Raw genomic sequence first — 25,098 nt, forward strand, 5'->3', positions numbered from 1 at the left:
AGTAACTAGTGCGGCCAGGCCGCCGATGGAAATTAGGGAAGCTCTAGGGAAAAGTGGGTAATAGCTGCCCCCAACCAACACAGTATGCATAGAAAGCTGAACGTGGGCAAGATTGATAACCGGTCCTAACCGATCCTAGACGACCAAATACAACTTGAATAACCTGGTTATCATTCAAACAGGGCAAAGCGTAGATGAGCAGTCAGATTGTCACACGTTCAGGATTCACTTGAGAGTAGCACCTCATACTATTTTGCAAATCCTAGTCCGGTAGATTGACAAGAGTTCTCACTGCCCTGTCGATTTATAACATGCAGGTTCATACAAGACGTAGATATTTTTTGTAAGATGCCCAGTGTCTGGTCCCTGTTGCGCAGTGTATTGAAACAGCCCGCGGCGCAGACGTTTAGCATAATGCGCAGCTATCTTGACAGTCCAATTCTTACAGAAAAGCTGCTTTCTGTGGCATTTCTAATTGTACGAGACGTCAACTCAATCCAGCTACCTCCACAGCTTTTGCAAAGAATACTGTGATACACGTTGGCGCCCACGTGCCATTGTTTGCTCTTTTATGTTGAATGGGAACTGTACTGTTGAGCTTCCCGGAGCTGTCCATCCGAAAAGTGCTTATAAATAGGATTTGTGAGCCCTTCACTGCTCTGGACAAGCACCACAGAGGAATATGTCTTGAACGTTGGGCTTGTAGGCTAACCGCTAGTCGGAAAGTATCTCCTTTTCTCCATAATGTGCCATACATTATGGAGAAATATAGACCTCCCTAATGGGCACATATTCCATTACTACTGGCCCTTCCTCGGCCGGCTGTCTCTAACCTTTGTATGTACCAGCGTATCTTCAAGTATGACATGTGGAGCTTTCTGTTTTGATTCTGAGACGCGCGCGGCTAGGAGCTCTGATTCAGGTGAAGACTGGAGCGCGTGAAACGAGATGGTGTCAGATTGGTCGCACAATCACGGATTCAGCGGTTCTGTGGAACCTGGGTTAGCCAATTTCATATTTGAGCGTTCATGTCTCTTCGACTGAACTGCTTCTTTAGTATACATGGGAAATCTGAAGGTTTCATTTGTGGTCATTGTTTGTCCGTAGCCCGTATTTTGATGGGTACTCTTCCGGTAAGGTCGTGCTATCTCGTCTTCCCAGAAATGTTCAATCCAGTAGCTTAGCTCGAAGCGAGGAGAGGCATCAAGTAGTACCCGTGTCTCCCCTATATCAAGGGAGTACCTGTCCAGTTCATATCCAAAAGTACTGTGGAAAGAGTGACAATAGCCTGATGGATCATGCCTGCCGTCTCCCTATCAGTCGTCATGTCTACTCAGTATGGATGTTGCGTAATAACGATCGTTCGTGGCCATTACCATTCAGCTGGGAACAGGGGTTGATCTGCTCGACAAGCTCGGTACGCAGCCATTCAAAACCTGCCTTATACGTCCCAGTAGAGTGCTCTGAGGGGTTATGCGGTCTCAGTGTCGACACGATTGCACGATTGCCACATGCGATTTCCTCGTATCTGTATGGCCCTGTAGAAATGCATCCAACTTGTCGATATCAATAGTCCCATTTAGACTCAGGTCTATCAGTGACTTCTATGCAAACTTCTCCGGCGATTGAATGGTCTCCATGATGAATTGACGATTTCGAAGTTCAGTGGTGAGGAGCAAGGGTAGATACGGCGGTTCATTGGTAATAAACCGAATTTCTTCGAGGGTCTATGTCCGCGTGTGTGGTTGTGAACTGTCGTCACTGGGCTTGTTGAACGATAGCAATCGCTGGTCGAACGGTTGAATGCCGCAGACTTCGATCGGAACGAATCCAAATCAATAGATCATGGCCTGCATCGTCCGCCCGCCCGATTGATATGAGTTTGGTAAATACAGATAGGTTGTCTCTCGCAAGAATTGCATCGAAATACTCCGGGTTTCTGTGACGGACGACTCCATAAAATAAAAATGCTGTGGCTACTCGACACAACTTCCGTAGATAATTCCCTACCCTCGTCAGCAGTACTATTGGATCTCCTGTCGTATTTCTCGCTCTAACCTCAGGATGCTTCTCCGTCGGACCTGAAACCAACGAAAGCGAGGGGCTTATGAAGGTGGTTTCCCTACCATCACGTACGGGCAACTAGACATTCGTCAAGTGCCGGGCCTTATTCTGTCTTATACCTTGCCTACTGTAAGGATGTTGGTCCTGTAATGGCCATACGGTGTCCGAGACAGGCTCAGTGCCACATCTCTTTCAAGAACCGATTCTCACACCCAACAAGTATCAGGACAATCACTGCCTGCCCACGCACAAGTTTAAGTGGCTTGATTCGCCGCCGCCTCCCCATCTGCTGCTCCGTCTTCCGTCGGATTAGCAGGAGGGCAATAGCACAATTGGCTATAGCTGCCGCGAAGCTGGGCGATATGCTGACTGTATGCATCTTCATTTCATGCAGAATCATATCGTCTCGTTTGTATTCCTGAACCGTCCTGATCAGCTCTGAGTGCTGGGATGGGTTAACGAGCACCACATTAACGGCGTCCACTGGTCGTTCTCGTGGAGCTAGGAAGTGGTGCTTACCCCTTCTCCTGCGCGTTGTTCGGTCTCTGCTTCTAGCGCCAGTGTGATTGCGCGCTAGCAGTCTCAAGTGCTCTGGTAGTTCTCAGAGAACTCCTGTGGCAGTGCCGTAGCATCAGGTAAGTTCTATAGCCGCCGGACAAAGGAACGGCTAGGAAGGAGTCTCAGGTACAAATTTCACCATTGGACTCGACGAGGGTCGTAGTTCGCCCTGGTGAAATGGTACATGTGAAGTCTTTTAGTAAGGCCTGAAGAGTATACGCCTTCATATTGCCGTTAGAAGAGCAACTTAGTGCGCGAATTCAGTAAACTCACCAACCAATCGATATAGTGACGACTAAGAGGCGACATGCTTCATTTAAGCGTCCAGGGCACAGCTTCAACCTCGGAGCCCCGAATATGCTAGGCGTATCGCTCCCGCGTCACAACCTTTGGGATCTGTGATCATAAGCTAAGCCAACGAATTGAAGATTCAACACGTCTGCTCTGATTATACTTAACCAGCGCAGCAAGAACAGGGCTCGTCCAAAAAAAAAGCCCCAATCTGGTACCAAAACTGTCAACCAGGTGAAATACATCAAACCCTTAAGTCATTTTCTAATGTTCCGTAAAGATATTCTTTGCCCTTCTAACGGTCCGATCAATGGAGGAATTTGAAGTAATCGAGCACTCTTCACTTGAGAGTGACTTACCCAGAATGCCAGATGGCGGCGGGGGGATTTGCAACTTTAAATAGTTTCGAGACATTGTCTCTTTTTCCTATGATGTTGGCGCTCGCGATCTGGCCCACAAGGATCCCAAGAGCCAGTTTGGGTTTCCTAGGATCTACGATTCCACTCTACTATCATGCGTAAGCTATGATATCACATCAGCGACTTCTGTGCGAACTTCGGTATACGTCGACTTGCACATGTACTACGTATCGGCCATCGCGCCGCTATGCCGACATGATGCTGGGGCATCGTCGTATGCTTAAGCCAATGCTTCGGACAATGAAGAATAAAGCCTCATGTACGTGATTTACACGGATTATAATGAATTCTATGCTGTAGATATCAAACCCTCCAGGCTAGGAATCTCACAACTGATTAACGCTACGTCCTACCTTTCGAACCTTGTGCATTTACTTGGCAATGTCGATTTTCAGCATTACTGTACGTGTTTTGACGGGGAAACATTGGCATGTCATTCTACCAGTTAGGTAATCAAAATTGAAAGCCATAACTAGTTATTATGTTAAGTTAGTCTGTTTGGCGTTCCGAGGATCCCCTGGCTCTTGGGATATCCAGAGCTGCTCCCATGAACATCTGAACTGGTGCCGTCTTACGACTGAGAAAATCTTTTGCCGTGTTGGCGCAGCGCGATCAACTACAGCAGAGTCCTCCTAGCAAAAGGCCATGGGCATCAGAGGGAATAGTAGCTCGACCTATTCGTCTCTTTCCTGATGGCAGTGCCGGGCTTGGGGGGAGTGTGGTGGGCAAAAGTGGAGTGCGAGTGGAGAACCGGGCAAGAAGAGGATCATTAGTTGGGGTGCAGTTTATCGAGGTTACTTGCTCAGGGCACTCAGCCTTTCGCTCACCCCGTGCTCAGTGAGCGCCTCAGGCTGCTCAGAGCGCGCTCAGGGCGTGCTGAGATCTACTCAGTGAGCAAAAAGCGGCGAGGGGTGAGCACTAAAACGGAAAGGGAAGGCCATCGACGCTGCTAGAAAATCAAGTACGTATGTTTATATTTCCATGCAATTCGATGATTCAGCACTTAGCTTTTTACAGTCTGTAGACTGCGCGACTCACTCAGCTGCTCGCAATGTTATCTCGATGATCGGATATCAGAGATGCTGTGCGTCCAAACTAGAGCCAATATGCTTCCATCTGAAGAGCTACTTGCCGAGCTTGTACTCCCTGTTCCACACCCGCGATGTACATTGCTGATAATTAATGCACGAAGATAAGAGTCCAATGAGGCGCACATAGGGAATGCTAGATGGCCCCGCAATCGGCACCCTCTTTCCTCCGCACTCTCCACCGTCATCCTCTCCCCTCTCCCGCCCACCCCACGATGACCACCAACGCCATGCCCTCGCGCCAATCTTTGACAACCCTCATCCGCTCACTCGGCTCCTCACGCTGGACGCTCACCCGCACCCTCCACAGCGACAACCCGCTCGACCTCAACGGCGAACTGCGGGGCACCGCCACCTTCACCGCGCTCCCGGACACCGCCGACCACGACTGGCTGTACAGCGAGGAGGGCGAGATCCCCGCCGCCGTCGGCCGCGGCATCGTCCCCGCCGGCCTGCGCTGGACGAAGAAGTACATCTGGCGCCTCGGCAGCGACGCAGAGCGGATCAGCGTGTGGTTTGTGAAAGTCGCGCCGGGCCCGGAAGTCGCGGACTATCTCTTCCACGACTTTGATTTCGCCGAGGCGCAGGTGCGGGACTCGAAGCCCAAGTCCCCCGTTCCGAATGCTGAGGAAGGCGAGGGCGAGGGCGATGCAAATGATGCGTTCGTGGCGCCGCCGACGCCCCCCGCTGTCGCGGCGTTGGGCGCGGAGACTGCCGTTCTTGCGGCGCGGGGGAATCATCTCTGCATCAACGATATGTATCGCACTGCCTATGCGTTTCGCATTCGCCCCGACACGGGCGAGGTGGTGAGCTGGGCGAGTCGGCACGTCGTCCGGGGTCCGAAGAAGGACCAGGAGATTATCAATCGGTATGAACGGGGGTGATGAGCCGCGAATGAAGGAAGAGGTTCCTATTTTGTTTCACGGGGGTAGGATTTATGATACCAATTGGGGGCATTATTTACTTTGGACTGTATGGCATAGCATTGGAGCGGGTTCTTCTCATTGTGATACTGCGTGGCTTGGCTTGATATCTACAGTCTACTCTAATTGACTAACGGCACACGTCATGGTGCTAGAGCGTATAAATAAAGTCGGGTCGTCTGTCGCCCAACAGCTCGATCTGGCTCTGGTCCAGGCTCTCGATCCAGGAATCGCGCTCTCCACGCCGCCGCTTGGCGTTCTCCCGGCGAAGCAGGATATACTGCACGATTGACCCACCGAATAAGAACAGCACCAGATAGCCAAGAACGACGCCGTGTCCAGGGTAGTATCGTGGCTTGTCCTTATCGCGATAGATGTTGGAGGAGACGATGCCGTTAAGGTTGCCCCAACCGATGATGAATCCTAGCGAGACACCGCGTTTGTAGACCCCTGAGACAGTCAGTTGTGGTGATCAAGCCAACTCAATGTCATAGATGCAACCTACCCTCGGTATTGTTACTTGACCACGAGATGGTGTTAGCGATGGCCGGGTAGATACCCATGGCGCCGAGGAAGGTCCCGGCGTAGCGCCCACCCGCCGAGCTGCACCCCAGAAGCATGGCGAACCCAGCCATGCCAATAAGAGAGACGGCGATGTTACAGATTCCACGCTGCCGTGTACGATCCGCTATGAATCCAATACTGACGGTCAGGATGGCGGCCGCAGCATACGGGGGGACACTGAGGAGTTGCGCGCGGATCGAACTATAGCCTGCAAGGCAAGTAAGGTTAGTGGGACGCATGCCAATATCACTGGACCGGATCCATACCCTTCACAGAAAGTTAGCTTCAATTCCCATTTAATGATACCAGTAGTCACTTACTAGTTCATTAATGATGGTCGGCACGAAGAGCGAGAACGCATACAGGGACCCGTCCGCACCCATATAAATGACGGCTCCGGTCCAGGTCTTCCAATCTTGTACACTAGCCCAAAAATATGACATCTTGAACTCCTCATGCTCCGCACTGGACTGCTGATCCAGAGCCAGGCGGCGTAGGACACGAGCTCGGTCGGCTGGGGACAAGAATTTGGCCTGGTCGGGAAAATCATAGACGCACCAGAACGAGGCAACGCCAATGAGAACGGTAGCCAAGCCCTCCAAAATGAAGATCCACGACCAACCAGCTTTGCCGCCGACGTTATTCATTTTAGCGATGGCCGCGGCCAGCAAGCCACCAAATGAACCGGCCAGTGCGGCGGCGGAGAAGAAGATTGCCATGCGCACACCAAACTCGGACCGTTTGTACCAGCACGATAGGAAGTAGCCCACACCGGGAAAGAGTCCAGCCTCGCTGAGGCCGAGGAACCAGCGCACAGCCATCAAGCCCGCATAGTTGTGCACGAGTCCCATACAGGTCATACAGATGCCCTAAACGCGAAACCAATCAGAATGTGCCCCCTGCAAAGATCAATTCGGAATGCATACCCAAGAAATCATGATGCACGGAATGAAAACACTTGGCCGAAGCCGCTTAAGCAAGATATTGGTCAATGGCTCAAACACCGAATATGAGACAAAGAAGATGGTCAGCGTGGCATTGTATTGGTTGGGGGTCATGCCCAGCTCCTGCTGGAGGCCGTCAAGCTTTGCATTGCCAATGTTGGTTCTTCAGATATGTCAGTCCAGTATCGCCAGCATGTACCACGGGTACCCACCGGTCCAGAAACGAGACAAGGTAGAGCAGACTGAGCCACGGCACCAGTCGCAAATCGAGCTTCCATAAGAGCTTGTGATCCTAAAGTAGAGTCGCGGTTAGCATCTGCAGAAAGGTAATAAAAGTTCTACGCAAGTAGAGGGGGAGGATCGGACGCGGCATACAATCTTCGCTCTTTCTTCCTCGCTCAGACCCGCGTCAGGATCCTCAAAGCCAGCCACTCTATCCAAGCGCTTTGCATTCACATCCTTCTCCAGATCAGAGAGTCGCGATGCATTGTCGGCGTCAGGCTTCTCGCTTGTCACAGCAGTCATGGTGCACAGCAGCTCGAACTAGACGGCTGTACGATCGCGACCTTGCAGGGCATGTGGCACAGGGGAGAACGAGAAAATTCCGAATGGCACATTGTAAACGACACGAGCGGGGGAATAGAAGCGAGCTTATAAATCTGCAGGGTTGCAGAGACTCAAAGTCGAGTCGAGCCAATCACCGGAGTGTCGTCCCCAATTTGGGGAGCAAGGGTTGGGCAGTAGTGGCACAGCGGCTCCTTCGCCTGGGCCCCAGGAGGTGCTCAATCATGCTGGGATCGGCATAGCTCTGTGAAAAGGAGCTATGATCTGCGCGTGGGTGCACCGAGCTCGACCGGGAAACCCCCTTCGTCGGAGACCGAGGTCGAGGGCTGTCTAGCATTGGTCAGGCAAAAGGAACCAAGCTTCCACACTCTTGGCTTCGTTGAGAGGATGGAGAGCCGGCCAAGTGGAACGTGGAGAAGAAATGTAGAGAAGAATGGCGGAAGGGCAAGTCAACCCCGGATGGAGAAAGCGTGGGGCGTGCGGGGGAATTTAGCCGGAGACAAGCACTAGACTCGATGGACATACTCCCTTGGCATACAATGAATACGTATTCGTGTCTTTTTGATTCACTACTTTCATTTCTGTCGAATCGGATTTCATTTGCGACATGCAAAGTAGAATTTATGCGCGTCCAGTCCTCTTTTTTGGATTCCTGCCCCAACAACCCACCGTTTCCCAACTCCCACCGGCCCGTCACTCACTGTCCGCACAAGGGTCCTTGTCAAAGCGCACGGTACAGCTCGGAAGTCGCGCAGTGCCTGTCAGGAGATCATAGGCGACCAGTGCCATCTTAACCGTGAAGAAGCGGATGGTAGCCTCGCCGGCAGCATCCTTTTCACCGAATCCCTCGACATAATCCCGGCAGACGGACCGGGTCAGCACTTGGTGAATATTCTTCTTCAAATAAGGACGAGAAGAGTGGACAATGAGGCAGCGCGTACGACCAAACTCCTTGATCTGCTTTTCCATGCTCGCATTCAACAGGTACGTCGGGGTGGGAACCGGATGCACCGCCGCTGGAGTAAAGCCAACATAGAATCCGTGCTGAGCGACACGGCGCAGGAAGCGAAGGGCACCTTTCTGGTGAACAAAAATGATGAGGGCAGTAGGAGAGCCAGTCAGAGGTATGGTGTCGCACAGAGTTGCTGAATACACCTGACCACCTCGAATACGGGACAGGATCCGATCAAGGGTGACTTGGCGTGGAAGCCGATCGATCGTGACGGCACGGTACACATTCTGGTCCGATATATGGGGAACATATCGAATCCCCCATTGGAAGAACATGCTGTCCTTCACGCCCCGTCGTTCCCATCCAGGCCCGTGTAGCCGAGCCGCGCGGAGTTCCTCTTCGGAGCTCGCAAAGACGCTGGCGTCATGCAAGGCCCATCGAGGCCACTTCGACTGAGTAAGTATCTTGGTTTGGACGGACTGAATTGGTCGTGTTGGCTTCTTAGACACGGATTGCTTAGACTGTACTGAATTCTTCGACTGTACAGACCGTTGGTCAGAGACCGTCGACTTGGGGCTCACGGCCTCACTCTCGCCAGAACCGAAGAGGAATTCGATAGGAGACCCCTGCAGACCAGTCAGTCCCAATAACGCACTGCAAAATATGAGACCATAATGGGCCTGTTTACCTCACGAATAACAGGCACCGACGTGGCTGGTTTGGAAGCATGGTGGACACTAGATCGAAGAACGTCAGCATAAAGACTTTCGCCAACAGATCTTGCCAGCCTTGGAAGATAATTGACCATCACAAAGAAGGTGGCAGTGACGTTTTCAAGTCGCGTCATCTCATGCATACAAACTTACCTGGAAGGCTCCAATGGAGGGAACTCAAATTGCTCCGGCGACTGATCCAGCAGGCTTCTTTCTTTGCCAGATGACGGGGTGGTAATAAACTTGTCCATTTCACAGGGCTTCAGCTTGGTAGACTTTTGACAGCCAGAGGGGCGAGAGGATGTCGCGTCGTTGGGGGAGTTGGGAAGGATGGAGGTGGGAAGGTCAAGGGAAAGTGAGGACACGGCCACCAACACAGTCAGGAACACCATGAAAAACGCAACAAACAGAGCAAGCAGCAGCTGCTCTAGAGAAAGCTCGTCCGTGACCATCTTGGCGCCCATTCGGTAGGTCGTTGTGCGTTTTTTAAGTTTTTTTCTTGCTTTCAGATGCGAGCAAGAGATATGGACGAGTGAATCCGTGTTAAATCCATCGACCGAGAGAGAGATGAAAGAGGAAACAACGTGAGCCGCCGTGAAAGAGTTCTGGAAAGGCCCAGTGACGCGCACTGCTTCGGATTCGACTAAGAGCAATGTAAGTTATATATCCTTTCACGGCCTTGGAAGGTTGAAAAGTGTATCTGAGATACTGTTGTAGGTGCTGTATAAAACCGAGGATTAGATCTTCTAGTTCGAAAGGGGCTGGCCATTGGGTCTTTTTAGACCAAACTTGGCACCATATCCCAGCAGACGCGAAGCTTAGGCACTTAATTGGAATCAAATAGAATTGGAGTGATCGAGGCCTATTTAGAACAGTCTTCTGATGCCCAATGGATGGATTGCTACTCGCTCTAATCATGGAAATTCAGACGCAGTCCTCGTGAGATCTCGACAAGGACATTGCGCCCCAAGAATTCACCCGAGAAACTCTCCTCTAGCCAGAGCAACCCACGGGAGTTTATCATCCCAGCAACGCTGCATCAATTGACGAGCATTTTGGATCTGTAAACCATGGTTAGAGCAGCTACGAAGGATAGCAGCCTGGAATACATACCTGCTTCATTCCCGACTTCTCGAGCACAAAAAAGCGATTGAGCAGCTTCGTCCGCTGTGCAAGATCGCGCGACTCGCAGCCTGCAGTAAACAACGGGAACAGCGAGCATACCTCAGTTGATGCCCCAAGCCTCATCCGTTCCAGGGCACTCGTGAGCTTGCGCAAGGCTTCCTTGACCGGAAAGGAATCAGGCGAGGATCCCAGCACTCTTCGGTGCAGATGAAGTAGGCCCGCGCATCGGAAGGCTTCTTCGGTCGCCATCATGTCCTGGCACTCGACACCCCTGTGGTGATCGGGATCTATGTGAGCGTGCTCGCTCAGTCCATCAATGTCCCCTAGGACTGCCTGAGCTTCCATCACGACATCTGCGGAGGTGTGCCATCCCTGTTGGAAGTTCTCAAGCTCATCAAAACGCTGATTGTCGCACTCCTGTACTAGCCGTGCAAGCCGGATGAGAAAAAGTCCCGTACGCGGTGTGAAGCCCGTGAAGCAATCAACACCAAACTCGTCGTGGTTGTCCGGACCGCAGCATGTCGCAAGCACAGAATGGTATGTCATTAAAGGGGGACCGGCTTGGCGACAGGACAATGCGCCCATAGTGTCAATGTACCCGAGCCAGCGTGCAAAAAAGGCACCGATCTTGTTGCCATGGCGGGCGATACGTTCACTACAGGCAAGGAATAGATCCCGGGCGAGTTTGAGGTGACTTTGCCATGGAATAGGAACTTCGAACGTTCCAGGAGAGACAATCTTCAGAGACAAAAGCAAAATGGCAGTGGCCAAGTGGCTGTCGGTGATATCTTCAGGCGACGCCTCCAACGCTACACGTAATGTGGGAAACACGTCGCTGACCCAGTGCGCAATTCGATTGGCCGGTTCAGGGTGCCCTAAATACCGCGCCCTGTGACTCGCCGAGTACGCCAGCAGCAAATTCAGGAGATTCGGATCACCCATGGCCACTAGTTGGTTGGTCAGCATAAGGGGGCAAAAGACCTCATCTGAAATAATGCAAACTTACTCGACGGCAAAACAGACATAAAAGGGTTATTGTCGCAGTCGTGCGGAACAAGCATTTTGGAGGTATGATTGAGAAAATGATGAAAATACATCAAATTGATTGGGTTCCCCAGCAACGACGAAGGAAGAGGAGATAGCGATCTGGGGATATTAATGGGCACTGGAGCGGCATAATATCCGGTAAAGTCAGAGTTCTGCGCCACGAGCGGTGTTTTGTCCTCGGTCTGTCTTTGGGAACCAACAGCATCCAACTCAATGGCCGCGTGATCATTGTTCAAGGCTAAATCACGGTCAGGATGTCCGCAATCCAATCCATAATTGTCAGTCACGTTTGTCAGATAGGCCTTCCACTTGATCTGGGCTATAGAAGGATCATGTGCAGGATGATCATCTTTCGGGTCGGTTGACAGAGTCTTCGAAGGATGTAACGAATATAGTGACTCGGTTCGTGATGCGTGGGATGAACCAAAGGCCATCTCATCATGCTCTGGAGATAACGTGGTATCTCTCCTGGTCACTTGGGATTTGTGAGGGCCAATTAACAAGGATGAAATCCCTCCAGAACTTGAAAAGACATGGGAATGATTCTTTTGCGATGTCATGTTATTCATCTGCCTTTCCAAGCCATGATCACTCTGAAAATTAGGAGATTCAGATAGATGGCTAGGTGTATCGACCGAGTTGCGGAGAAATGACACCGGTTGAGATACCGAATTCGGAGCAAATGCAAACGCTGAAAGGGAACGAAAGCCGACGCCTTGATCTGCCGCTGGCGAGAATGAATCATGGAAGCTGTGACCAAAGTAGTCTGCCAATGGTGTCGATGACATTGAGGTAGTCAGTGGAGGATTCTTGGTCCATGTGGATGCCGAATGAGTTTCTACTTGAGATGGTGAGACCACATCTTCGGATTCTGAACGGGCTTTCGGAGAGTCAAAGACGGCAAATGGGGCCGGAGTGCTTGGCGATAGGGCTGCAGGAGAGCCCAACTCTCTGGTTCGAACATTGACAAACTCGTCTGCTGGAATGTTGCTGACAGAGTTAGGTGTCTGAATCGTATTGGCAGCACTGGTCGGGATCGAATCAGCGAACCCAATTATTGTGCCGCCATATCCGCTTGACTGGGAGCTGGGAGAATCAACTGATGCCCGCTTTGTTCGTCCACCCCAATTCAGGCGAACGCTATAGTCGCAATTTTCCCCTTGTCTTTGACAGTTGAGACAGATAGGTTTTTCTTCTCCGCTTCAAGGTAGACTGTTAGCGAGATAACAATGCAGGACCCGAGCTTTTCCTACCATTTCACTTTGCGTGCTTTGCATGGCCTAAATTCGAATCAGCCACCAGTTACTCCAATAAGATCAGCGGTCTTACCAGCATCCTTTGCGGCTTCTTCGCTTGGGCTCTGGTGCACCAGGCCTTCTCGGACGGGGCATTGCAACTTAGTTACAGAATGCGCCAAAGGCTGACGAAGATCACACCAATTGGATGAAGAAACGAGGCTCAAAGCAGCCCCAAGTTCGAATACACGGCAACTCCTCCATGCAGAATCACTCCGTTTCGAAACAAACACAACAGCAATTCACGGGATACAGGAACCACAATTGATTCGCTTTTTGCGCTTGCAACTGTGATGCCCCCAGGTAGCGACGAAACGATAATCGACGAGACACCCACACCTAGTAGACAAGCCCATCGAGGTGTGGGATGGAGATGTGCCAGAGACAATCAGGGGCCAGCTGCAGAGAGCAGCAATGGGTGGTCAGCTTCTGCAGTCAACGCAGGGAACAATAGAGATATGTCGATCTTGAGGACCACCACAATCTCGGGTGTGGGATCCGGGAAGAGTCCACTCAGCAGGCCGCTTCGCCCTGAATAATACCACACGTGCAATACTTTTCCAAAACTAAGGGAGAGCAGCTCAAGGGCGAGAAGACTCCTATCTGGAAACGCGAAGTCCAAAGTGTGGGGAAGCGAAAGATAAGGCTGATTCAGCCGGAATCCGGAATAAACAGGACTCCGGTGCGGCATCCCGCGGTACGCCGCATCACGTGGTACTACGTCATCGACCATTGGTGTCGAAGCTGGCTGCACCCTTGTTCGTCCGCCTGGTTCTTCCGGTTGTTCTCTTTCATTTGTCCAACCGCTGAACGGAACTCACCGGGCCCGCGAAATGTCCGACGCTCTCATCCAGCACCATCCGCTTCAGCGGTTACCCAGCCCTTCGCGGGGCCTGTCGGCCCTGGTCCATGTAGGTTGACGTGGTTTGATGGTTTTGTCTGATGAAATCCATGGCTGACATGCCCAGTTGGCCGGTTTGGCGAGCTTTTTTTGGTCATTTAAGTTGTAAGTGATGCATCTTCAAACCATACATACGGAGATATATGTTGGGTAGAATCCTGGCTAACTCGAGCGAATAGCATGCACGAGAACCCTAATATGGCGTAAGCTTCTCATTAGGAGTCTGTACGGAAATTGGCTGATCAGTTTAGCAACGAGGCATATGGGTGGCATTTCCAATATCTGACCGTTATTGGCCTAACTTTGTCGACACTGACTTTTGCTGTTGCTCTGTTGTCCGACCTCACGCTTTCTCGGCGTCTGTTCCTGGTCAAGAACCTGCTGTCAATATGCAGTGCTCCCATGGAGGTGCTTATTAGCATACTCTACTGGGGTCTGCGGGTTGTGAGTGCTGTCGCCCTTTCTTTCGATCACTCTCGCTCACCACCTCTCTAGATTGATGAGCGTCTAGTGGTGCCAGAATGGGCCGTGATTCCACTGCATGCAGGTTAGTCCAGGACTGTATCTTATAGTGGCTTGGCGCTTACGTCGCCCAACAGATATCAGTTTTCATGCAATCCCATCAATTGTGATGATGATTGACCTCCTGTTTCTGTCTCCGCCTTGGACCATCACTATCTTCCCCTCCTTGGGTCTGTCGGGCACCATTGCCTTTGGCTACTGGTTTTGGGTTGAGAGGTGCTTTCAGTACAATGGATGGTATGTAAAGCAAGTCTCCGGCGCGGAGAACCCTTACTGAATCGCCTAGGTACCCATACCCCATTTTCGAACAGCTACCCACTCCAGGCCGGATCGGGCTGTTTTCCTTGAGTGCAATCGTGATGGCCTTGAGTACGGCCACTCTGAAGTGGCTGTATGGTCGTGTGAACGGTTTCGGGGTTCCCCTCTCTGCCCAATCCCGGCCCGGTGATATCAAGCGCAAGGACGGCCTGTAAATTCTGAATGCCTACAAGTCCCGTTTTTAGCTGAAACCACTCTCTCGGTATTGAACCTCTTTGCAGGCCATGTGGGTTTTGCTCCAAATTTCGGGCATCTCTGTACCACTGCACACCCAAGCACCTGGACGAGAACGAACAGACGGTTTGAGAACATACTTGATTATCGAACTGCTATATCTATCTTGCACAGGAGCTCTCTTTTTGTGACTACGACAGATTAGTTTTGCATGGCCATCTCTCCAGCGTTATTATTATTTCAATGTTTCGGGCCTATTCTTTCGGGGTGCTTTGGTTAATGGGTATGTTGGAGTATAGTACCATATCATTTCCGGGTCTTTAAGAGAACTACAAAATACTCCGCTCCAGCCGCGCCATCCTCATTTCTTTTCCTCTTCTGCGCTTTTTAAACCACCCCGTTTTACCCATGCGAGTATAATGGATAATGCTGCCCTTCCACCTGGCAGACCAAATGTGATTATATAATCCCGGCTCCACCTCCGGCTTTGCCTGCGGCGACGACGCAATCTCTTGTCTGCGATTCGACTCCGCGGCCTTCGTCCCAATGCACTCCAGTTCCATCGCCATGTCAGCTCGCTCCGTGCTCGGTGGTCGCTTGACCTCAACCGCCTTCAGCTCCTCTCTCCCTTCCCGCACCGCTTCCAACCAATTCTCGATAGCAACAGCTAAGCTCGCGCTCCGATCCCATGTCCGTCCGTCCCCATCGCTTAGCCACCCCGTTGGGCTGCGTATGCAGTCGACCTCTTCGCCCGCTCGCGATGAGGTGAAATTGGATTGGAACTCTTTCTTCAAGCTGCGCGCTTCCCGTCGCCGATACTCTCTAGCTTCGTCAATTGCGAGCTCCCTCGTGACCACGACTGTTGGTGTACAGGTTCTGTCATCGCAGGACCTGGAGTCACTCGGTGCTCAGGTAATGGGTCTGGATCCCTTCGTGGTCCTGGGGTTGGCAACGGCAGCCTGCGGTGCCGCGGGATGGCTGGTCGGCCCCGTTGTTGGCAACGGCTTCTGGGGTCTGGTATACCGGCGGTCTACGCCGTCTTTTGCGACAGTGAGTGCTTGCCCGGCTGGTCATCCCTTCGCTGAGGTTTGATTTAACACTGTTTCTCTTTACAGAAAGAAAAAGAATTCTTCAATCGTATTCGCCGATTCCGTGTCGATCCCTCGACCAACTCGATCTCCAACCCGGTTCCGGATTACTACGGCGAGAAGATTGGCAGTGTGCAAGGATACCGACAGTGGCTGAAGGATCAACGGGCGTACAACCGCAAACGCCGCAATTTCATCGCGTAATCTCCTTGGTCTCCGGGACATTGGTGTGCCCATTTTCATGTGAATAAGGTTGACCTTGTCTACAATCCTCGCGGATTCCGATCCAAGCTGGTCGTTTCATTTCATTTCTGGATTGGTGTTTTACTTTTTTCGATCTCATTAGCGGTTTAGGCGAGCTGGGGCATCATATTTGTATTTGAGAAGTGAGTCTTGATAGCACCGTCAAGCTGCCTTTTATCTCCATAGCTTAGCGAATACTTTCTGGGGTTCCCGATTTCCATGGATTATTTTTACTGTGACCAGCATTACGTTGCTGGAATACTCTTCATCTGTATACTGTATCTGTCAATGCGCAATTATCCGCACGAGAATATGAACTTGATCGCCGGGGGTGCTGATACCACTGAACACACGAGTGTCGATGTCGACTGGCCTTCAGCAAGGCTTGAAGGACTCAACAATTGCGTTGCCTAGGGATACCAGCGAGTGCCGTTGAAGCCAGCCCATGACTGGCCGACCACAATGCCAACCTTGGCGGACCAGCTGCCGTCAAGCTCATCCCGCCTCTTCTGGGCGCGCGCGGTAAAGTCGACGATGCCGATTTCATCTTCGGCGCCCTCGTATTTCATGCTAACCTGGTAGTCCTTGCAGATAGTGGCGGTCTGGATACCAGACTGGGTATTGTACTTTTTGGGACCGTCTACAACGAGGTTGATTAATCTGAGAACGGGGACAGCCGTATGTGGTCCAACTCACGCTCGCAGACAGGATGGTTATAGACCCCGATAGCCCCAGAAGTTCCATTGCACTGAGGCGAACAAATTTCCAGGTGACAGTCTTTGGTGGCAGCGTTGGCCACGAGCACGACCAATGGGTTGTATTCGGGGAATTTGGTGCCCGGCCCCAGGCCGGAAGACGAGGCGGCCGCGTATACCACGAAAGGGGCAAGCAGCAGAGTCTTCAGGTGCATTTCAATGGGAGTGTGGATGTGGGTTCTAGATCAAGACGGGCTGCGAAGAAGATACTTATATGTACGGGCCCGGCCCCAGATTGACTAGTCCTGACTCGATGGCCTGGCGTTGTTATAGATTATTTTCCATAAGCTTCAGTATTCATGAGAGGGGACAGCCGAGAGAGGCTGTGCTATTCCCGTAGAAGAGTCTTGCTTGGCATTGATGTGGCTGGCCATTAAGGTCCTTCAGAGTTGGGGGGGATAATCCGAGGCGTCCTTGGCCATGAATGAGAATGCAGATTTCCCCTGTTCAACCAATCTACCAATCCCAAAATTGATGTTACCGTGTTGATCCACGATTCAGGGGTCAGCCTTGTCAGAATGATATCCCGTAGCCTTGTTTCGACCACTGTGCTCTTATCAAAATCACATCTATTTATCAATTATAATGCGCAGACAATTGCTACCAAGCCGTGCTTAGTATTATATAGTCAATAAAACTATCACACTCTTCCATGGACGAGTTGCTGTCCAGTTGCATGAATAATGTGCCTTGTCGATCGCATAATCCTCCCAGGTTCTAGTTAGCTAATGGATAAATGCGACGCGCACGAGTGGGTCCGCCCCAATCTCATTTTTCATGATCCTTGAGCTAGTTATGGAGTACAGTATGAAGAGTGAAGGATTTGGAGAAGGAGGCAAGGCATAGACAATTCCTTCCGTGCCAACGCTCTAGTTACATAGTTCTAGAGCTCGCAAGCTCCCATGTGGTACCAATCAATATAAGATCAGGGTATTGCCATAATGCTACTATGGATAGATATATCATGGACACGCTCCTAAGGCAGTGGATGTTTCAGACAATACATTCCATTCCTTCATGGGTATGGACCCTAGTGTGTGTGCATGATTAATCAACTTTCTCACGCTTCCCATCTTGAGAATCAGATCATGCTCCACCCCCGGCTGGCGTCATTTATGATTAGTTAACCCACTTAGAGATAACCATTGAAGGGCCAACTCGTTCGATCCCATATACAGTGGAATGTGATGGTTTGCCGGTGCTATGGCAGTGAAGATAGCGTAGCACATCTATGAGCATAACAGGTGACCACCATCATCCATGCTCCCCTCTAGTGCAAAGGTCTCAGTTGCGCAGTATCTTGCGTACGGTTATCCCTTAGATAGTTCCTAGTCCTAGTACCGGAGCTGGGTGAGAACCCGAAGGTGAGACTACTGGCACTGGCAAAAAGACAAAAAGATCGCCGTGGAAATTTTCCATCAACGAACTCCCGGGACAAAGACCCGATTCGTATACCCAACAACGTATTATACGGTTTCTTCGATGTCGAACTTTGGATATATCCGAGTTCCGATTCTCTTAACCCGAATAGGGATCAGATTGTGAGCTTTGGAAGAACGCCCTTCCATGTCTATTCTTTCTGGCGACAACTCGACAATTGTACATCGGGTTGTTGGTTCACAATTCCGGTGTCACCACCGACCACTGCACCTAGGCTTTTAGTTCCCAAAAGCCCATGCTATCTGTCCCAAATCCTATAACAGAAAGGCTGGTGGTTTTCGTACCCAACGCTCATTTGTGCCAAATACAGACCCCATCAGTCTCAAGTCGCATATGATCTGGACGTCTGCGTCTCTAGTCGTCGGCCAGATGTCTCTTTTCCATAAGTAGCATTTTGCATCCGTACTAACCAGGGGCACCAAGCAGTACTGCATTGGTCTTGAAGCGGGACTAAAAATGGGATGTATGCATGGTGGGAGTTCTTTGATGTAGCTTATCTGCATTCCGACCTGCATCCATGGATGCATCTCGGCGGCCGAACAAAGAAATGAGCCCAGCACGGTGTACTATCGAGTATTTTTGACCACAGCAGAGGTGATACGTGGCCATCGACTTTCGACTTGACTTCTCCACCTAGCACGACCCGAGCCGAGGCCCGTAGAGGCTTTGGAACCGGGCGTCACCATTTCTGCCCGATATAGATATAGAGCCTTGGTGTTACGGCACGTGCACGGGCGCACTAACCAAACAAGCCAAAAGACCAAATATGCTAGAACGCTATGTTCTAGCATGCCCGGGACCGATATAAGGAGCGCGTATCGTTAGGTTAGGGTGGACCAGTGCTCTAGTCCTAACACTTGGTTCGGACAATAAACATCAATGATTCTTTTACCCATCCTACCTTTGTCCATTCAATTCCCCGAGCTGTATCGTAAAATTGTCAGCTATGATCTTCGATCCGAGCTCTATTGAGCTGCCAGCTTCCTACGAAAAGATCCCTACAACCGGCCATGTGGTGGTCACCCATTATCCAGCGGGCGCGCCGACTGTGACGCCCGTTGTGGTCGTGCAGCTGAACCGTCCGGCCAAGCACAATGCTTTTACTAGTCAGATGGTGGATGACCTTGTGAAGCTTTTCCCGATATTTGATGTCGACGAGCGTGAAGGTGATCGTCCTGACTGGTGCAGGCAAGACTTTCTGCGCGGGAGCAGACCTAGATATCGGATTCAACCGCGGTGGTCTCCCCCATGAGAATCCCATTGATCACCGTGATGGGTAGGTCATTCTCCTATTTTATGACGAGGAAACCCGGCCGCGTTAACGGAAATATATCTATTGATCTAGAGGCGGACGCGTCGCATTGGCCATCCATCATTGCCGTAAGCCAACGATCGCCGCGATGCAAGGCTCTGCTGTGGGCGTGGGTATGACCATGACTCTTCCTGCAATCATCCGGTGAGGATATCCGCTGCACGCAATGTCGTGCGAGGACTGACGGACTAGCATTGCCTATGACAAAGGAAAATACGGCTTTGTTTTCGGACGCCGCGGCATCACCCTGGAATCGTGCTCGTCGTATTTCCTCCCTCGATTGATCGGCTATTCCAACGCCAGTTACCTTGTGAGTACCGGAGGGGTGTTCCCACCGACTGCGAACCACTTCGGGGATCTGTTCAACGAGATTCTGTCTGATCCATCTCGGGTCTTGTCTCGTGCTCTCGAGCTGGCCACGGAGATTGCAGAGACCGTCAGTCCAACCTCGTCATATCTCAATCGCGCCCTGATGTGGCGAGATGCAGGTTCGGTTGAAGCGGCGCACTTGGTAGAATCCAATGTCATCTACCATATGTTCGGCGCGGCGTGAGTGTTTTCCTTCCAGGGCGCCCTAACGATTGGCCACTGATGGTGTATCAGAGACCAGAAGGAAGGTGTCCAGGCTTTCTTTGAGAAACGCAAGCCCAACTTCCGCGCTAATCTGGACGACCACCCACCGGCTGGTGTTCCTTGGTGGACTCAGATTGACGTGGGCCGGAATCCCAAGGCCAAAGCTCCATCGAAGCTCTAGGTGAACTCTGGAGACCCATATATGCCCAATGTCAAGGAGATAGAATAAAGTAGCGAAAATCGGAGATTCCTCCCCACCCCATGCGGCGTATTTCAGGCTGTTTCAGGCTGTTTCGAAAGCAGCGCAGGCAACCCCGATCTGTCGTGATCCATGACCTCATCGGAGCATGCTTGGCGCGGAAAAGATTTCAGGCCCTGCCGCCCCCCATGGATCCCATGGATAGATCTTCATAGACCCCGAATAGATCTGGAGACAAGAAGTCAACACTCTCTGATATCACACATCACAGACCACGCCTCTGGAACCAGAAACGAAGCAGCGCGTCTTGGGCCGGAAACAGAATCTGCCACCCTTGCTCCTCCCCACCTTCCGCTTTCTCGGCGCTGAGCCTCGGAGTCTCCTCACATTGCACTCGCTTTTGCGCCTGGTTCTGCTTTGATACCGCTCGTCATGCCTGATCGAAACATCTCCTATGGCCGCGGAGGCGCTGGTGCGTTCTTTCACGCTCTTCCGTACTCGAGACCGTGTCGTGATGCCGATGCTGACTTTGCTCCCCGCGCACAGGCAACATCGCGCGGCAACAGTCCTCCACCACGCCCCGGGACCTCGTCACCCCGACCATCAAGCAGGAAGTCTATACCACTGGTCGCGGAGGCTCGGGGAACATGGTGCACAACGACCCCGACCGACCGGAGATCGCCCGCGAGAGCCAGGACGTGGAATCGCCGCCATTACGCGCACAGCAGATGCCCCACCACACGGGACGAGGTAGGTAGCCCAGAAATCCCCGAGAGCGATTGTGGAAAAAGCGATCCTCGAAGAGACAAACTGACGCGCTAGGGGGACAGGTGGTGCCGCCAACGCCTATATCCCGACGCCGGAGGAGGAAGAGCAAGCGCGCAAGCAGGAGGCCGAGCTGATCCGGGTGCGTACCCAGTCCAAGGATCGCATCAAGGAGATCGAGCACGAGCGCCAGGAATTGCGCAACCAAACCTCCTCCGCCTAGATCGGTGGTCGCACATCCCGGGACGAGAGAGGAACGGTCCTCGGGCGAAGGGCATCTTTGCAACGCGCGCGTAGGGCAGCTGCGCTCTCCGAAGAGCGTTGAGGCATCACGATCGGACAACTGCCAGAAGTGCTGCCGGCAGTGCTACCATGCGGGGTCGTGGAAGTCTTCACAATCTCTTATCTCGGACTTTGGTGCTTTTTTTTTTTGCTTTTTCATTCTTATCTTGCCCCCCGGTTCTCCTATCTGCTGCACGATGGGGCCGCGTTTACCCTCTTAATGTACCCACTAGGAATAGGGAACGGCGCTCGGTGTCGGTTGGGATCAGGGTCTTTTTCTCTCTTCTCATTTCGTGGTGATTTTAGTCGATGCATATTCTTGATGCAAGGCAGGGCTTTCTCTGCCGGTGCCGGGACTTCTATCCTAATGACAACGCTCTCATGATTCGTTATATACAATGGTCGCACCCATGTCTCTCTGGCCACCGGGGGCGTATGCACAAATTACTCATAGCTGAATACCAGCCTTATCGTGATGGAATCCAGAAGGAAGGCGATTTTGAGGTTCGTTTGGGTCCTCGCTGGGAATATGCCGACCTCCGGTCCGGGTAGTTTCTCTCGGTGAAACCCGACCAAGTGTCTCGATCTCGGCATGGAAGAGGCTCGACCCTTGACTCGTCAGTTGCAACTGCGAGCTAAGTTCGAAAGGTAATGGCATTCGCACTTCAGCCAAGGACGCAACCGGTAGCATCGATTGGCCAGCCTATCAGCTCGCGCCACTGCGGTTCGAGGTAATCACCAATCTCCTGAAGGATTCGCGTGCCCCAGTCCCCCATCCACCATGAATTCCGCAGATGGTGCAGGATGACGGCGTAATGGGCGAGCACAACCAACGCAAATGGCTGTCGGTCGCGCACGAGGTCTTGGAAGCGGACGGGGATACGGAACGCCCAGCAAAAGGCGAAGTCCTTGGGTTCGCCGCCGTTCATCAGTTGCTCCAGGGAGGTGGTCAGGTGCTCGATGGCCTGGGTATAAACCCCCTTTTCGTGTGCGGGATTGCGCTCCGCCTCGACCTCGTTCTGTCGCCGCAGCGAGAGGACGACGAGCCGCGACATGTCGGGCATGGTCGGTCGAGGCTGGCGCGAGTGTATGAGCGTGTGCAAGTCGCCGGCGGCCACGCGGTCCACGGTCAGTGTCATGGCGCTTAGGATCCACCGGGTGAGCTCGAAGACTTCGACGAATTCGTCCAAGACGTCTGGTCGTTCCTCCTCCTCGTCGTCGTCATCATCAATCAGGCAATAGGCAAACGAAAACACCAACAACACGCAGCATAGAGCAAAGTGGGCATTGCATTCCGCCGTGGTGAGATCTTCGGTCACATCCAGACGCACTCCTGCCAGAGCCAAAGCTTGGTTCTCGCGGGCCGAGACGAGATATCGCCACCTGCGTTCTGGGGTTGGACTCGTGCCCGCCAGCTGCAGGGCGGACAGGGCCAGCAGACCATGTCGGAGGGAGGGAAAGCGTAATGATAGTTGCGGGATGGTCGTCTGCCATATGCACTCGCCTACACTATCTCGGGCCATGGAGCGGTAGGTGGTGGTGCACCAAAACATCATCAACTCGAGGTCTTGCAGGTGTGGTGATTCTTCCATGACCGATGGCAGGCCCGCCTGCGATGAGAGATCTTTGGACTGAGTGGATTGATTTACGAGGCCCGTCATGGCGGACGGTGGGGGTTTAGAAGTGATCGAGGCGGCGTTGGAGATGGAGGCTGGACGAGACTTGGTGTCTAACCGTGTCAGACGAGGCCGAGGCGCATGATGCCTGCGCATGGTGCGGTCGACGCAGTGCGCACAAGCTGGCTCGGGGAACTAGAAGTGGTGCATGTCAGACCAGACGATTTTGGGAGCAATGAGTGGAGAGTGGGAAAGACAGATGCAGGGAGCGATGGGCGCTACGGGATCACACGGGTCTTCGGGGAATTGACGCCCCCGAGAGGAGGAGAGTGGGTGAGCCAACGTACCTGACAGAGTCGTTTATTTGGCCAGGAAGGCATGATACCTTTGGAGAAGGTTGAGCGCCGAGGATAAAGAGAAGTCGCGAACGCCTCCGCGATCTATATAGGAGAAGGCACCGGTTACCAAGGAACAGAAAATCAAATGGGTTCGTGGGCGATCATCACCCCACGTATCCATCTCAAATTGTGGCCCTGTCGTTTTTGGTCTGGATGTTGGGAATGTCTCTCATGGTCCGAATTGGTAAATGCAGTCCCGACTTGAGTTGCATAATCGCGGCGATAGCGTCTTCGGTCCGGACTAGTGCCCTCTCCACCGGTGTTGCGTCGATGCGCTTCTGCAGCGGCGACCACCTCCCGAACTCCATCGTTTCCACATCCGAGTGCACACACTTGCCAATAACGGCTCGACGAACACTGCACTGCGAGCTGATCAACAGGCTCCCTGATCGCCACATCCAGGATGGCTTGGGTGCAAGACTCGCGGGGGCCAAAAGACGGACGCGTGTTGCCGCATCGCGCCTAGGGCCGCGAGAAGATGGCATCGCGACGCCATGATTGGCCGAGTCTATCCTTTTAAGGCCGCGTGGGTCGGCGGCGGACGAGCCCTGCGTTTTCCCAATCCGGGCAAACGCGGGATTTGCATGCATCTCGGCGTTGCTGATGTGACTCGAGCTCAGGATCAACCTATGCTTCGCACTTGCGACTCGACGCACCGTATGCGCGAGGCGACTTTGTGATTATTGATCACCATGGACACGATACCTAGGTGTATCTCGGTCGATGAGCCGGCGCGACTCATGATCGCCTAATGGGCCCGATCGGGAGGCTTTATGCGCAGGTCTATCTCCGCCTCCATCTTAGCAGCGCACTTCTTACTCCATTCTGACAGCCGGCTCTCCGCTCGATCTTCTCGAAAGCCCTGGATTCCTTCCTTCCCCCACCACGCGACCGAGGATGCGACCGGGGCTGCGTCATTGACGGGCGCCACCAGGTCTCGGATGTCGCAAGCGTGCCCTATGTTTACCCGATTTGTACATTGCGAATATATATCTCTGGGATATATGGACCTCTCGGGCTCTGGGGGCCTCCAGAGTCCGAGTGACATCGTGAAGCCGTTAGCACTTGTCTCCGACTAGGGCTGTTCGCCTGAATGTGTCCACCCATTCACCACCCCCCGAAGAGAATTCGCTCACGCTAGGATTCGTGCACACCCCTGCACGAGTCGTGTCCTGTACATGGCCCCGGAAGGCGGAAAGTCGGTTCCAGCTGCAGCTCGCTTCTTGGGTATGGTCTGGACCATGGCTTTGCACCCAGTCTGGTATATGCATATCAAGCGCCCCGGCCACAGTCTGATAACATTTCCCCCATGCAGTAGTCTCCATGAGCCGGTGGCCCATTCTTCCTAGATCGGCGCCTGCAGGGCAACGTGGGATCCGGCCCCAATTCCTGTCATGGACATGGTCTGTGCATGGACTGATCCTGGCGTTGAGACTGCTTTTACCTTATATGGCTATACGCGCCCTCCCCATGACTGGCTGTGTCAATGATGTGGTGTGATCCATGCCGCAGCAGATTTCCCTAGCAATAATGGTGCAGTATTCTTGCCGGCGAAAACTACTCGGGATCCTTCTAAAAAGTGATGCTCTGTCCTTTGTCTGCGATCACTGCGCACGGAGTCACTCAGATTACGCATGATCTCGAACCCGACATTTACGCCTCCCATCTGGATACACCGCAAAGTTAGTTTCATGTGGCTGCCGGAGCTACCGCACGGAGCTTGTTCTCCTCCCCTTCGAGGTTTCCATTTGTGGTAAGATGCGAGGCCTCCCGGGCGAATCTCATAATCCATCGGGGCCGATCTTCCTCGTTGAAATCCGTTGGCGTGGGCTCGTGCCGCATGGAGGATTGCAGATATAGTATGCCACATCACCTGCTCGCTACCAGCCAGGATATGACGGAGGCGTCGACGCCGAGCCCGAAGGCATTTTCTCACCCATCAAATTATGTCCAGAGTCATAGCGC

At 52.5% G+C, this 25,098-nt stretch overlaps 11 protein-coding genes across 11 annotated transcripts; 5 read left to right on the forward strand and 6 right to left on the reverse strand.

Annotated features, from left to right (window-relative positions):
• Nucleotides 1-4,635: 4,635 nt before the first annotated feature.
• On the forward strand, nt 4,636-5,304 carry N7459_004529 (uncharacterized protein; the record flags this gene model as incomplete). The annotated part of the gene is made up of 1 exon (XM_056943713.1): nt 4,636-5,304. One exon carries the CDS (start codon nt 4,636-4,638, stop codon nt 5,302-5,304), a length of 669 nt encoding a protein of 222 aa, XP_056800596.1.
• Nucleotides 5,305-5,494: 190 nt separating this feature from the next.
• On the reverse strand, nt 5,495-7,376 carry N7459_004530 (allantoate permease family MFS transporter; the record flags this gene model as incomplete). The annotated part of the gene is made up of 7 exons (XM_056943714.1): nt 5,495-5,793; nt 5,849-6,108; nt 6,158-6,174; nt 6,228-6,776; nt 6,834-7,014; nt 7,064-7,143; nt 7,227-7,376. The coding sequence occupies 7 exons, from the start codon at nt 7,374-7,376 to the stop codon at nt 5,495-5,497; spliced, it is 1,536 nt and encodes a 511-aa protein (XP_056800597.1).
• Nucleotides 7,377-8,108: 732 nt separating this feature from the next.
• Nucleotides 8,109-9,532, reverse strand: N7459_004531 (uncharacterized protein; the record flags this gene model as incomplete). Its single annotated transcript, XM_056943715.1, has 2 exons — nt 8,109-9,021; nt 9,234-9,532. The coding sequence occupies 2 exons, from the start codon at nt 9,530-9,532 to the stop codon at nt 8,109-8,111; spliced, it is 1,212 nt and encodes a 403-aa protein (XP_056800598.1).
• Nucleotides 9,533-10,054: 522 nt separating this feature from the next.
• On the reverse strand, nt 10,055-12,751 carry N7459_004532 (fungal specific transcription factor domain-containing protein; the record flags this gene model as incomplete). Its single annotated transcript, XM_056943716.1, is given in 5 exon segments — nt 10,055-10,141; nt 10,194-11,152; nt 11,212-12,444; nt 12,582-12,672; nt 12,689-12,751. 5 exon segments carry the CDS (start codon nt 12,749-12,751, stop codon nt 10,055-10,057), a joined length of 2,433 nt encoding a protein of 810 aa, XP_056800599.1.
• A 629-nt stretch (nt 12,752-13,380) lies between these two features.
• N7459_004533 (androgen-induced gene 1 family protein) lies at nt 13,381-14,443 on the forward strand (the record flags this gene model as incomplete). The annotated part of the gene is made up of 7 exons (XM_056943717.1): nt 13,381-13,458; nt 13,516-13,553; nt 13,628-13,651; nt 13,700-13,892; nt 13,944-13,995; nt 14,048-14,207; nt 14,257-14,443. 7 exons carry the CDS (start codon nt 13,381-13,383, stop codon nt 14,441-14,443), a joined length of 732 nt encoding a protein of 243 aa, XP_056800600.1.
• A 565-nt stretch (nt 14,444-15,008) lies between these two features.
• On the forward strand, nt 15,009-15,754 carry N7459_004534 (presequence translocated-associated motor subunit PAM17; the record flags this gene model as incomplete). The annotated part of the gene is made up of 2 exons (XM_056943718.1): nt 15,009-15,512; nt 15,578-15,754. 2 exons carry the CDS (start codon nt 15,009-15,011, stop codon nt 15,752-15,754), a joined length of 681 nt encoding a protein of 226 aa, XP_056800601.1.
• A 449-nt stretch (nt 15,755-16,203) lies between these two features.
• On the reverse strand, nt 16,204-16,703 carry N7459_004535 (uncharacterized protein; the record flags this gene model as incomplete). The annotated part of the gene is made up of 2 exons (XM_056943719.1): nt 16,204-16,433; nt 16,490-16,703. The coding sequence occupies 2 exons, from the start codon at nt 16,701-16,703 to the stop codon at nt 16,204-16,206; spliced, it is 444 nt and encodes a 147-aa protein (XP_056800602.1).
• Nucleotides 16,704-18,934: 2,231 nt separating this feature from the next.
• N7459_004536 (enoyl-CoA hydratase/isomerase family protein) lies at nt 18,935-20,054 on the forward strand (the record flags this gene model as incomplete). Its single annotated transcript, XM_056943720.1, has 5 exons — nt 18,935-19,154; nt 19,177-19,264; nt 19,334-19,444; nt 19,493-19,849; nt 19,904-20,054. 5 exons carry the CDS (start codon nt 18,935-18,937, stop codon nt 20,052-20,054), a joined length of 927 nt encoding a protein of 308 aa, XP_056800603.1.
• Nucleotides 20,055-20,504: 450 nt separating this feature from the next.
• On the forward strand, nt 20,505-21,060 carry N7459_004537 (DUF3602 domain-containing protein; the record flags this gene model as incomplete). Its single annotated transcript, XM_056943721.1, has 3 exons — nt 20,505-20,544; nt 20,619-20,822; nt 20,903-21,060. 3 exons carry the CDS (start codon nt 20,505-20,507, stop codon nt 21,058-21,060), a joined length of 402 nt encoding a protein of 133 aa, XP_056800604.1.
• A 724-nt stretch (nt 21,061-21,784) lies between these two features.
• N7459_004538 (uncharacterized protein) lies at nt 21,785-23,115 on the reverse strand (the record flags this gene model as incomplete). The annotated part of the gene is made up of 2 exons (XM_056943722.1): nt 21,785-22,930; nt 23,083-23,115. The coding sequence occupies 2 exons, from the start codon at nt 23,113-23,115 to the stop codon at nt 21,785-21,787; spliced, it is 1,179 nt and encodes a 392-aa protein (XP_056800605.1).
• A 140-nt stretch (nt 23,116-23,255) lies between these two features.
• Nucleotides 23,256-23,957, reverse strand: N7459_004539 (uncharacterized protein; the record flags this gene model as incomplete). Its single annotated transcript, XM_056943723.1, has 2 exons — nt 23,256-23,760; nt 23,953-23,957. 2 exons carry the CDS (start codon nt 23,955-23,957, stop codon nt 23,256-23,258), a joined length of 510 nt encoding a protein of 169 aa, XP_056800606.1.
• Nucleotides 23,958-25,098: the final 1,141 nt, after the last annotated feature.

Source organism: Penicillium hispanicum (assembly GCF_028827665.1).
Source record: "Penicillium hispanicum strain IBT 35686 chromosome Unknown utg000004l_segment0_segment0, whole genome shotgun sequence".
Taxonomy (NCBI): domain Eukaryota; kingdom Fungi; phylum Ascomycota; class Eurotiomycetes; order Eurotiales; family Aspergillaceae; genus Penicillium; species Penicillium hispanicum.